General features: G+C 39.1%; 1 protein-coding gene across 6 annotated transcripts in view; it reads left to right on the top strand.

The window, feature by feature from the left end:
• ABI2 (abl interactor 2) overlaps positions 1–13,804 on the top strand; it is an 83,310-nt gene that overhangs the window by 50,684 nt on the left and 18,822 nt on the right. For 4 of the 6 annotated variants that reach the window (XM_061607929.1, XM_061607928.1, XM_061607932.1 and 1 more), the window contains exons 4-5: positions 12,292–12,389; positions 13,236–13,382. In XM_061607929.1, coding sequence (XP_061463913.1) covers positions 12,292–12,389; positions 13,236–13,382 — 245 coding nt within the window. The remainder of the gene's footprint in view (positions 1–12,291; positions 12,390–13,235; positions 13,383–13,804) is intronic. The other 2 variants (XM_061607930.1, XM_061607933.1) reach the window with 1 other exon arrangement.

Genomic DNA, 13,804 nt, shown 5'->3' with positions numbered 1-13,804 from the left:
ATCGAGGAGACAAATAGTCCATAATATTAATAATGCATACTGTATTATCTGAAAGGGAATGCTTGAATATTGAATTTAGTTTTGAAGAAGAAAGAATAATACATAGTTGATAGTGACAGTGTTATACCATGTTTAATCATAAAGCTTTTTAAAAATGTCATAATTAGTAGTGGAGTTCTTTACATGACTAAATAAAATCTAACTCTGATGTGTGTGCATATAGATTTTAGATTAGTTCCACTCTGAATTAGCTGCATCGAGTATTTTTAGCAGAAAGGCAGGATAAAAAAATCCATTAGAAATAAAAATAAATTGGAATTGCTTTGTTCACAATCTGATTTTTAATATCTGTTTTGAAATAAATGTTCTTCAGGTTGAAATCTAAAGCAATTATATATACCATGGGTGTGAGAATCTTTTGCAAAAGGTATTTTTGTTAGCTGCATCTTACACGTATAGAATATAAGCTGGATCCATGACTGACTTGCTTATCAAGAGTGGCCGTTCATTCGGCCAGATAGGCGGCCTAAAAATAAAATTTTATTATTATTATTATTATTATTATTATTATTATTATTATTATTATTATTATTATTATCATCATCATCATCATCATCTAGCAAAGTTGTTTGCAGAATTTTAAATGGTAGGTTTTAATTTACAAAATCAGAAATAGTAGTGTGTATAATTGATCAAGTAAAATTGCAAAGTATGCAATTCCATGAAACTTCATTTAATAATTATAGGTTAAATAGCAGAATACTTGAGAGATCATCTATATTGGGTTCAGTTTGGTCACACTCACTGTCTCTGGTATTGCATGAGAGTTGTGAAATAGGCTATACATGCATTTTTTTAAAACCTAGAATTAAAAATAGCCATTGATCAATCTGGCAAGCATTTGTATGTGCAATAAGATCTGCTTGATTCTGCTCTAATTAATTTTTTAAACATAGTCCACTTAGAAATAAGTTATTGGTGCCAGAAGTTATTTCATGGGAGGGTTTATAGTGGCTCTAACTGTCTCTCATGGAATAGTGTTTGAAACATTGAGTGTTACCCTTTGGAGTTAACCGTGTCTTAAGATGGTTCTAATCGTGACTTTATAAGATTCATCTTGAAAACCCTTTGTTCATGACACATCTGCTTTAATCACCCTTTCTATGATCTACTGATACATTGTTTTGTTGATGCTAAATGCTTAACTTCTTTCTTTTCCCCCCTTCTCTCTTCATATCCTGAAGTTTCAACTAACCTTTCAATGCTTTTCTTCCTTACCTCTTTTATTTGCTTCATTTATGCATTAAGTGGTTGCTTAGATTTAAGGTAAGAAACGCCAGGGCTGAATTTCATTCTTATTCTTCAGATTATTACATATGGGGAGAGTGCTTATTTCTTAGGGTAAGGGAGGTGCGATTACATTCTTATACACCTTTCTTAGTTCTTAAAATGTCTTTAAAAATTATAATGAAGTGACCATAAGGATCTGGATAAGTAGCAAGACCCTTGGAATCAATAGTTTTCATGATAAAATATAAGATGTATATTTATAACTTCTGAGCTCCTCCTGTGTAATAACCTTTTTATCCTATATATGGTGTGATTTGATTACATTTATGAATAGTGCTTGAATTTGCAAGATATTTGTCTTAAAATCAAAAGTAACTTGGGGGATGATTCTCTTTTTATGAAAAAGTGATATTTATCACTTAGCTGTTTACAGTCCAGTACTTGGACAGCAGCACCAGCTTAATAACATTTACAGTCCTTATGTTAGGCTGGTGTTGCAGGTCAGTGCACTGGCACAAATAGCTGTGTTGTTCAAATTTTGGCAATTAAACTGTTTTTGTGAAACTGTACTTATTTAGATAGATTCCTTCACATGCTATAATCAACTACTGTATATTAAGTAGGGCTTGCATTGTTCTCAGTGCTATCATGCTTGAATACATTCATTCATGTCAGGGTCTTTGCAGTCAAAAAGTACAATACAGGAAAAGATGGGCATGGCTAAATTCCATTGGAACTCAATCTGACTTAAATGCTTAACAGTATTAATTTTAGGCACGCCTGACTATTGGAATTGCGTTCAAAAGCAGTAACAATTAATAGAGTTATTTTAAGTGTGCTCAAGGGCTTGCAGCATCCAGTGGGGCTTCTTTTTCTTGGAACAGCACATTCTTTCCTCGCACCCCTTTCCACCCCCTGATTTCTCAGAGATTAGTTGTTGTGCAACATATCTGTTTGTCTGTCTGTCTGGCTTGGAAATGCACACTGGAGATACGAGTTTCCTTGAGCACATGGATCTAATTACGTAGCTCCCACTGGAAAAATGGCAGAAGATTTTGAAATCTGGTTGACACTAATTATAAATGTAAAGATCAATTATTTATTATTCACTACATTTATTTATACTATTAATTAAAATGTAATTTAACACAAGACAGTTTACTTGAAGCTTGGAAATGTGGACCGTGTCTTTCCCTAGCGCTATGAGAAACAACTGTGATGAGAGAGAATTAAATCAAACTTGGGTTTAGGAACTGACATTTGTCTTAATTGGCTCTCACACTTGAATTATTTTCAGAAGTTTTATAACTCAGCTTAGATGAGAGATTCTTTTGAGGATGAGAAATAATAGCTTTTAATAAAAATTGAGCAACATCCCATAGCTCCTCCATTCTCAATACTTGTGTGTATGTATGTGTACTTGTGCTTACCACTGTCAAACATAAGTTGAAGGGGCTGATCTACAGCCTAATGAGTAGAGATGGCCTTTTGGATCTACTGTGAAGATGAATGCAACTGCATATGTTATCCCTTTATCTGAAGGATGTCTCTCATCATTGGTATTCATAATAGTTCTAAGAATGCTATGAAGAATAAATCTCCCTTTTATATTGTGAAGAGCTGAGGTAGACTGAGGAGTGTGATTACTCATATGAATCTGGTGTTAGAAGTATTTAACACCCATGTTTATTAATTAACCAACCCATAATCTAGGGTTATCAGCCTACTTTTGTAAGTTATAGGCAGGTATTTATGTTTGCAGGCAGTTTAAAATAAATAACTTTATAATCATGACTAAAATCAGGCTTCAGAAAGGGTCCCCAGAAGCTAGGTAGGAGTCATGGATTGGTCTGTGGAGGATACTTTTAAAAATGTGTTATAGCTAACTGTAAAGATTCTGTTTTCATTTAGGGTAGATTGAAGAATTTCATATAATCATAGCATAGTAGAGTTGGAAGGGGCCTATAAGGCCATCAAGTCCAACCCCCTGCTCAGTGCAGGAATCCAAATCAAAGCATTCCCGACAGATGGCTGTCCAGCTGCCTCTTGAATGCCTCCAGGGTCGGACAGCCCACTACCTCTCTAGGTAATTGGTTCCATTGTTGTATGACTCTAACAGTTAGGACGTTTTTCCTGATGATCAGTCGAAATCTGGCTTCCTGCAACTTGAGCCCATTATTCCATGTCCTGCACTCTGGGATGATCGAAAAGAGATCCCGGCCCTCTTCTGTGTGACAACCTTTCATGTACTTGAAGAGCGCTATCATATCTCCCCTCAGTCTTCTCTTCTCCAAGCTAAACATGCCCAGTTCTTTCAGTCTTTCCTCATAGGGCTTTGTTTCCAGTCTCCTGATCATCCTTGTTGTCCTCCTCTGAACCTGTTCCAGTTTGTCTGCATTCTTCTTGAAGTGCGGAGACCAGAACTGGACTCGGTACTCAAAATGAAGCCTAACCAGTGCAGAATAGAGGGGAACTAATACTTCACGCGATTTTGAAACCATACTTCTGTTAATGCAGCCTAAAATAGCATTTGCCTTTTTTGCAGCCACATCACACTGTTGGCTCATATTCAGCTTGTGGTCAACGACAATTCCAAGATCCTTCTCACATGTCGTATTACTGAGCCAAGTATCCCCCATCTTATGACTGTGCATTTGGTTTCTTTTTCCTAGGTGTAGAACTTTGCATTTATCCCTGTTGAATCTCATTCTGTTGTTTTCAGCCCAATGCTCCAGCCTATCAAGGTCCATTTGAATTTTCTTTCTGTCTTTCACAATATTAGCTGTGCCCCCCAATTTTGTATCATCTGCAAATTTAATAAGCATGCTCTGTACCTCATCCAAGTTGTTAATAAAAATGTTGAAGAGCACTGAGCCCAGGACCGAGCCCTGTGGTACCCCACTCATTACTTCCACCCAGTTTGAGAAGGAACCGTTGATAAGCACTCTTTGAGTACGATTCTGGAGCCAACTGTGGATCCACCTGATAGTTGTTCCATCCAGCCCACATTTAGCTAGCTTGCTAATCAGAATATCATGGGGCACTTTGTCAAAAGCTTTGCAGGAGTCAAGATATATTGTGTCCACAGCATTCCCACAGTCTACAAGGGAGGTTACCCGATCAAAAAATGAGATAAGATTAGTTTGGCAGGATTTCTTCATCATAAATCCATGTTGGCTCCTAGTAATCACTGCATTGTTTTCAAGGTGCTTACAGATTGACTCCTTTATAATCTGCTCCTGAGTTTTTCCAGGGATTGATGTTAGGTTGACTGGTCTGTAGTTATCTGGTTCCTCCTTTTTGTCCTTTTTGAAGATAGGGACAACATTAGCTCTCCTCCAGTCCTCTGGCACTTCACCAGTCCTCCATGATTTCGCAAAGAAAATAGACAGTGGTTCTGAGAGTTCTTCAGCCAGTTCCTTCAATACTCTATGATGCAGTTTATCAGGCCCTGCCGATTTGAACTCATTCAAAGTGATTAGGTATTCCTTGACCGTTTGTCTACCAGTCTCAAGCTCCAATCCTGCCCCTTCCACTTCATGTTTCCTGGGAGGTTCATGTACTCTATTTTGGGAGAAGACTGAGCCAAAGTAGGAATTGAGCACTTCTGCTTTTTCTTTATCATCTGTTATCATTTTGCCTTCCTCATTGAGTAGCTGTGCCACCATTTCTTTTCTCTGTCTTTTACTATGGAAGTATCTGAAGAAAGCTTTTTTGTTGCTTTTAGCATCCCTCGCTAACCTCAGCTCATTCTCAGCTTTAGCCTTCCTGACGCCATCCCTGCAATTCCGTGATATCTGCCTGTACTCTTCATTTGTGGCCTGGCCTTCTTTCCACTTCCTGTGTCCTTTTTCGTTTTCAGGTCATCTCTAAGCTTTTTGTGAAGCCACATTGGCTTCTTCTGCTGTTTCCCCCCTTTTTTCCTTGTTGGAATTGCTTGCCATTGCGCTTTTAGAATTTCCTTTTTTAGAAACTCCCACCCATCTTGGACTCCTTTTTTCCTTAGGGTCACTTGCCATGGAACTGCACTTACAATTTTCTGAGTTTATTAAAATCAGCTTTCCTGAAGTCCAGGGTGTGCGTATGGCTACTCTCAGCTTTTGCTTATGTTAAAATCAAGAATTCAAGTATGGTGTGGTCACTTTCCCCCAGAGTTCCTGTAACTGCCACTTCATCCACCAAATCATCTCTATTGGTGAGAATCAAGTCCAGGATAGCTGATCCTCTGGTTGCTTCCTCCACTTTCTGTAGGAGAAAGTTATCTTCAGCGCAAGTCAGAAATTTCTTTGAGGGGCAATGTTTGGCAGAATTTGTCTCCCAACAGATATCGGGATAATTGAAGTCCCCCGTTACTACTACATCATGCCTCCTCGAAACATTGGCAGTTTGCTTTTCAAAAGTTACATTCTCATCTTCTCCTTGATTGGGTGGTTGGTAGTAGACTTCAAGCACCACATTCCTTTTATTACTTGCCCCATTAATTTTAATCCAGATACTCTTGGTGGAACTACCAAGCTCATCATCCTGTATTTCTGTGCAGGGATATGTATTTTTAACATATAGCACGACACCACCTCCCTTTTTATTCCTTCTGTTCTTTTTGAACAAGTTATATCCTTCAATTGCTGTATTCCAGTCATGGGAGTCATCCCACCAAATTGATGAGTGATGGCAACCCTTCCATCGCATCTCTAATATGTCCTCCTGGTAGACAGCATACCTGGCGAGTCCACGGATCTTCTCGGCATACTTGGGTTTCGATCCCTCGCCGTAGGGAGTCTCCCACCTAGTACTCTTCTTGTTCTTGGGGGGTGAGGTTTCATTGGCCCTGCTTGATTGAGCTTCAGCCTCTTGCTCGTTGTCACACAGGGTCTCTTGTAATTCTTCCACCACAGGCTGCCCTCCAGTGTCATCCTCGACTGGTTGAAAGCAGTTCCATAGTTCCACTGGTGAAGGGTGTCTTCTAGCTCTTCTGCTCCTAACTGTCACTCTTTCCCACGGAGTTTCCTCCACTTCGTTGTTCCTCTCCAAAGCAGTCTCCTCTTCTGCTACCACATGCTGATGCTCTTCCACCTCCACTTCTCTTTGTTGCTGCTGTTCCAGAGTTCTGTCTAAGAACTCTTCATCTTCTCTTATAGTCCTCAGTGTGACCACTCACCATTACAGGCCTCTCACTTTTTCTTCCAACAGTGCCACGAGCTTGCACTTGTTGCATGTGTACGCTATGTTGTTCTCAGACAAGAAAACAAACATTATTTATTATTATTATTTATTTATTAAATTTATATACCGCCCGACTAGCGATAGCTCTCTGGGCGGTGAACATAAAACATGGCACACACCTTGCAGGTCACAACCACTGGAATATCCTTTCCGTTCATACCCTCTTCTACCTTTTGTTTCTTTTGAATTACTTGTTTTGGAGTGGCCTGTGCTTTGTGTCCTATCCTACTTCAGGGTAAACTTGAGAGTCCCACTGGTATGTGGTGTGCTGTACAAAGAGAATTAGTAATTTTTATTTTTATTTTTTTAGGGACCTCCCCTGTTGAACTCCTTTGTCAAACTCCTGTTTGCTCTCCCTGTTCGCTCGCTCACTCTCTGAAAGCTGGCTTGCTTATATCTCCTCACCTGTGGACCAACTGAGACAGCTGCCTCTGCTGTGCTCAGTTAGGAGTCAGGAAAGAGAATTTCTAAGGCTATAGTCTTATGCACATTTACTTGGGAGTAAGTGCCATTGGATTTAGTGGGACTTACTACTAAGTAACATGTTGTGCAAACTATGCATGTTTATGCCATTGTCTCTGCAATGTAATTAACTGAACATAGTTAGAGAAAGTGTGGTATAGTGGATAAAATTTTGAACATGGATCCCAGTACAAGTCTTCACTGAGCCACAAAACCTATTGAGTGTCCTTGGACCAGTCACACTTTTTCATCTTAATTTACTTCACAGGATTGTATCCCTATATATGCTTCCTTGAGCTCCTGAATAGGTGAGACACAAATGTGAGATAATAATTGATTATGGTAGAAGATACCTTATATGGCTGACCATAGTAAGGAGTTCTCAGCCCTCAAAGCGAGTATGTCACTCTTACCTTAATTTTTTCAAATTTCTTTTGAGCTGAAAATGGTAAATCTATTGATGTGACTATTCCCTTAACTAGTGCAAATTTTGAGAAAATGGATAGAGTATGGAAAGGTATTTTGTGTTAATATATTTATGTATTTATTTAAATCTGTTTATAGATCAGTACAATATCCCACTATTACGTTGTCTTTCATTCAGTGTTTTCTGCAGAAGTATACAAATTCTGAATTTCCAGCATCATCAAAGTCTGCCTCAAAATCTACTTCCGGATCCACCATGTCGGCTACCCGTGGCCTAGGGAATAGCTTCCTAAATGCAGCCACTGAGTGTTTTTTTGTGTGTAGTTCTCAGCAGAGCACATTCCCTTGTATGGAGGTTTTGCAATGGAAACAGCCCAATTTGTAGATGCTTAGTTCCCTTTGCCAGGCCCTCTTTTGGTGAAGTAGGAATGTTTCTCTCAACAGTTTTGCACACCTTTCTGCCTATTCCACATAATTGGGTCCGTTTATGGACTTGGATGGAAGAGGAGGAAGATAAACTGTTCTGGGGATGGGAATGCTTGTCCCTTCCCATCCCTGCTTCCAGCTGCAATAATATAAAACACCAACTTATGGTTATGCTTGAAGACCACTTTGAGAGCTATTGCACAAGCAACTGTAGTTGGTATATGTTGTGGTCCACCATCATAAACCATTTAGTGAGGAAATACTATTTGCGTCGTTTTGGCAGTGCTTTCTTCTATAATTCTGAATGACTTGCAAGCAATATTAGATTACTCCACAGCTCTCTCCTAAAGCAGTTAGGAGGAGCAGAGATGATGTTCTGAATTTAATTGAGGAAGCTATAGAACACATGATTGATGCCAAAAAGACTGCTGAAGTGTCACTGTCCAAACTGAAGATAAATTAAAAACCTTTCTATCTATCTCTCCTCCCCCCCCCCCAGTTAACCATTTTTGTAACTTTTTTTGTTTCAATGCTTGTTACTCCTCTGAAGGCTCTTAATTTTCTGAACTAAGTAGTAGCACTGAGTACAAGAAATGGGGCAATGCATGTTTTGCAGAAGATTAATCTTTTTGCATCTTGGCTTGAGGGTGGCAAAACCTTTTTTAATCTTTTCATTTGGACAATTTTTTCCCCTTTTACCCCAATTTCTTGCAGATCTGGAGACTGTTAAATCAAAGCTCTGTAAAGAAAATAGCAAACATTTTAGTAGTTTCTGAGTTCTAAAACAGCCATGTAAAATTATAGTTGCTTAACTTTTAGTGTCAGTCACCATAATCCTGCAAACGTTTCAGGCATACCAAAGGTTTGGTCATCCCCAGAGAAACATTTGATTTAACTTCTTCAAAGTCTCAGTCATTATGTCATATAAGAAACTGGTTTTGCAAATCTCGTGAGTGTCAAAATCAGTTTGAATGTTGTGGGCTGGGGCTACTGTACAGCCAAATCCAAGCCTCAAACCCCATGGGGCAAATAGAAGTGGCTGCATGGTTCTCTGGATTGTGGCCATGCAGTTGAAATTAAATAGTGATATGGTAGATTTTCTTCTTTTACATTTGTATCCTAAAACGTCACACGTGATATTGTTTACATTTTGTAATTAATGTAGGTTTGTTAGGATTGCTTAACATGTCATAGTCGTGCTTAAAGTGGTTACATGAGTTTTTCCTCTGGATGTGGATCTGTGGCCAATCATGGCTTTCTGCCATATGTACACATGGTAGAAGAGTGACTGTCTGTTTCAAAGATGACACACATACTTTATCTGCCTGAAGCAGCTATCATGCTATTTTAAGATTAATTTTTATTCTCAAGGTCTTTATATGATATAAAAGACTTTTCTGGGCTGTTAGAAAAGAACTGTCACTTATATTGGGATTATTTTGTTTTATTTATTATTTATTTATTGTGATTTATTATTATTTATTTTCAGTATAAAAACCAAATTAAAAGCCTGCCAGAATAAAAAAGAAGTCACCACAAGTTGGTGATAGGCAATCAAAGATGGAGCCATTGAAACCTCAGGCAGATACCATCTTTGAAGCAGATATAGTCACTCCTCTACTATGTGTACTATATAAATAGCAAATTAATATTAACTTGGCTTTCAAATAGGTTATTTTAAAGTGTTGCTGGGAACAATGCTACATCTTAATGTATTGATGCTTCCAGTGTCATTCTGAAGCAGTTTTTAACTGACCATCAACTAGATACTGAGAATAGCTGATTTCTTTTGTTTAAGGTTAAACAAAGGAGGAAAGCCACCCTCAAATCTGCCTGGCCACCGTGTCAAATTGTAGAACCTCCCCTATGTAAAAGTTTTATTATTTTTGTTTGGAAACCCCACAAAGATCACAGAAATTCTCATTGTACCTTTGTTGGAAAAGAAAGGTCCAGTGATGGTAGGATGTGGGATCATGCACAGTCCTAGTGGAAAAAACACGGAGTATGTTATTTAAAAAAATACATTTCTAGCTTGCCTTTTAGGGTGTATATCAAACCAGATAAATATTCTCATGTCTAGCAGTGAATGTTTGGATATTGTATGTACAAAATACAATGGAGTGGTTTTCTCAAAAATTTAACCAGAAGAAAAAGTGAAGCCATGTTTTTTAGCTGCTTCTATACAATGATCTTGTAGTATTGAGACAGTCCAGCTGAAGTGCATGATATTATTGAAAAAGCAAAGTCTGTAATCAGACTTTGAACTTGAGAACTTAGATTTTCTGGATTCAAAGGTTGGTCACAGTTGTGTGTCTTTTTATAAGAATGTGTCAGAATCACCCATCACACAAGGGGTGATTCTGACACATTCTTGTAAAAGTGTTTTTAAAATAAGCTTTAAATTCATAGTCCAGGGTAATCCCATAAAAGTCATAGATGCTGTGAGTTACTACTTTGGCTGCTTCTATGGATGCATAGCTTTTCCAATGGCACCCTACTGATCTGTGATTTGAACCCAAGTCACCTCACTATCCAGTGCAGTAAGTATGGTCAAAAGCGATGACAATGCTGTTTCCATATACAAATGCAAGCATTAGTTTTCTTATGTTTGTGATTTATATGGAAACAAATCACAGTGTTTTTTTCTTGGATCAATCCACTGGGATGAAGATGACATTAAATTATTCATACCTTGCAGTTACTGCATCTTAAATGTAATCTGTCATAAAAATGACATAATAAAATGGCTACCAATCCTAAAAATGGGATGATGCATGAAATAAATAATTCCTGGTGATTTAATCCTTCTTTTATGACAGTAAATACACACGAGATCACCTCATTAAAAAAGGTCGTATTTTACCAGGGTGTTGTAAATAAAACTTTCATGTTAAGTATGAAGTTGATTTATGAAAATATTTAATGCAGAAAGTATCAAAATGAGTATTTTGAATGTTGTTCTATTGGCAACATTGCAGAGTTGAAAGACTGTATGGGCCCCTTTAGGAGCTGTTTGCCGTAGCTTTTAACTGAGCTTTGGCTCTATGCGATCAAGTGATGCAGCCTAGTTTTATTCCATTTTTAACTCTCACAATACAAACCATGGCCTGTATAATTGCAGCTCTCATTAAATCTGGTATTTGGCAAGTAGGGCACGTTCTTCTACCCTCTGCACCAGAAAACAACCATCCCTAGCTGTTCTCTGGGTAATGTGAATTTATGCCAGATGTTGTAGTTCCTATAAGCCCTCTAAGGAACTCTACCAGAGCAACGCAACCACCCTTGCATGGCAAGGACAAGGGCAGCTGTTGATGCAGCACCACCAATGTACCCACCGTAATACCAGCTTCTGTTACCTTAGAGCAGACTCTTTTTTCAGCAGAATGAGATACTCAGACTTGACCGGGCCTTTGCGTCCTTCTTAGAAAGTGAGGACACAAGATCATTTCTTAAATAATAGCTTTTGTGACTCTTTCTAGTGTTTTTGTAATATGTAGTGTTAAGGGCTTTATTATACTCATTCTCTGTTACAGGCACATCTAGTAAAATTCCATGGAAAGCGTAAGTCAGTGATGGGCAAATGATGGCCTTCCAGATGTTTCTGGACTTCAGCTCCCATCGGCCCCAGCTAGCATGGCCAGTGGTCAAATAACATCTGGAGGACCACAGGTTCCCCACTAAGTCAACAAGAAATATCTGCTTTCTTGAAAGATATATAATTGCATTGAGAGACACTTCATCTGTTATGCTGTCGCAAATTTGCATTTGCTACCATTAGAATGTGTAGTGATGAGTTATAGCAAAACCCAGCTACTTGGTTGCATGTATTTATATCAGATGTTGGCTAATTTGTTGCCCTGCAGATGTGTTTGCACCACAACGTCCTTGAGCACCAGCCAGCATGGCCCAATGGCCAGGAACGAGGGGAGTTGAATATCTGGAGGGCCACAAGCTAGCCACCCTGATCTATATGATACATTAGGTTGAAAAAGCCATTTGTCTTGCACGCACACACTACATTTCAGTTAAGTGTGTCACTTGAACACATAGTCTGCAGTTCTAAACTCACTTATCTGGGAGTAAATCCCATTGAACACAGTGGGGCTTGGTTCTCAGTAGACCTGTGTAGGACTGCATAGCTAGGAATGTAACATGGGAAATGGTCCTAAGTTGAGCCTGGCACGCAAAGCTTTCCTTGAGATAGACATGCTTTCCCCATTACCAGTGAACTGAAGTTAGATGTGATGGTGTAAAGGCAAATGGAGTCAGAACAACTCTTAAACACACCATACAACCACAGGTCCCATGAGTTCAGCAAGTGCGTGGCCACTAAGGCTTTTTTAAAGTACAGATTTCCCTGCTTCTTTAATGTTGCAGATCAGTTCTCAAAGGAATCTTAATTTATTCTTGTTTTCCTGAAGAGTTCAGCAAGGTTTGTTTTTCTTCCCATTACCTCTCATGCAGGTTAGTACACAGAATATGAAAATGGGTGGCCTGCCTCGTACCACACCTCCCACCCAGAAGCCACCTAGCCCACCAATGTCAGGGAAAGGAACTGTTGGGTAAGTACAACTTTATACTCATCAAAAAGGGGGCGGGGGTTAGGGTGCAAAGGGAAAGTAAAAATCTTTTCTTGCTTGTACTATTGCCGCATGGTTCATTAGTACCGAAAAATTGTATTGTGGGTTTTGGAGGTTTTGAAGGTGTTTTGTCTTTCCACTTTGCAGGCAGATATATTCTTAGTATCGCCAGGAGGTGGTGATAAGCCATTGGAAATAATGGTTAAATAGTTTCTTTCTGCAGGAGCCTTTTGGGCTTTTGTTTATAGAGTAGCTCTACACTATTTTACATAGCTAGAATAAATAATCAGCCTGAATAGCCTGTAGTTACATGAATAGAAAAATTCCATGGGCCCAGCTAGGTCCACTGAAAGGCACAGCACCAGTATGTGGAGTATTCTTATGGGTTCAGCAGAGTCCTCTGACCAGCTTGTATGAGTGCAGAGGCATGTCACAGTTAGCATGATAGACCATCCAGTGGAAAGGGAGCTCTCTGCATGCTTCCCACATCCTGATCCATTCTACCCTCTCCTCTCAGTGCAAGTTACTTATGCTCCAGAGAACAAGTCATTTATTTTGAGGTGAGAGGGAGACTGGATGGGGATATGGGAAGCATGCAAAGACCTCTTTGTGCACTGCCTGCCTGTGCATCATGCAGGGGAATAGGAAAATTGGACACTGTTGCACCTAAGGAAATCCTCCACAGGTGCTGCACCTGCCGTGGTCTGCATCCTGCCCTGTGCATTTTCAGTCTGAACAGTAAGCAGGAGTTCTACACTGCCTTGCCCAAAGGTTTTTGGTTATTTTGTTGTCTGAAATTGCTTCCATACATATGTTTTTCTTGTGTAGGCGTCACTCTCCCTATCGCACACTGGAGCCAGTGCGTCCTCCAGTGGTACCAAATGACTATGTACCTAGCCCTACCCGTAATATGGCTCCCTCGCAACAGAGCCCTGTTAGAACAGCTTCTGTGAATCAGAGGAATCGCACTTACAGGTATTCAGTCTGATCCTGCACAAAATATTAACAGTAATTTAAGACACATAACACAGCGTTATAGTCCTGTTTTTAATCCCCCCCAACCCTTCACTTAGAACTTAATAAATTCGTGTGATTTCTTGGGAAATCCATTGGGAATTAGAGGGAAACCATGCTGCTTATACTACGTGTTGTACAATGTGGCTTATCTAGGAAGAGTTAATTTTTTTTAAAAAAAGGTACGCAATTTACTAGCCAAATTGTGTATAGGAACACATGAGGTCTTGAATGCTACTGTATCTTATTTATTTATTACCTTTATTATTTGCCTGTCCACCACCAGACACTCAAGGCTGTACACTGTTTCTAAGATCTGGTGCCTGCAAACGAGAGTAATGCAGTTATGAGGTTTTGTATTTACTTCCCAATAAGTTCTGAAA

This window comes from Rhineura floridana, chromosome 2 (genome assembly GCF_030035675.1).
Source record: "Rhineura floridana isolate rRhiFlo1 chromosome 2, rRhiFlo1.hap2, whole genome shotgun sequence".
NCBI classification, from domain to species: Eukaryota; Metazoa; Chordata; class Lepidosauria; order Squamata; family Rhineuridae; genus Rhineura; species Rhineura floridana.
The sequence above is the reverse complement of the archived record's forward strand: the minus strand, read 5'-3'. Positions and strand labels throughout refer to the sequence as shown.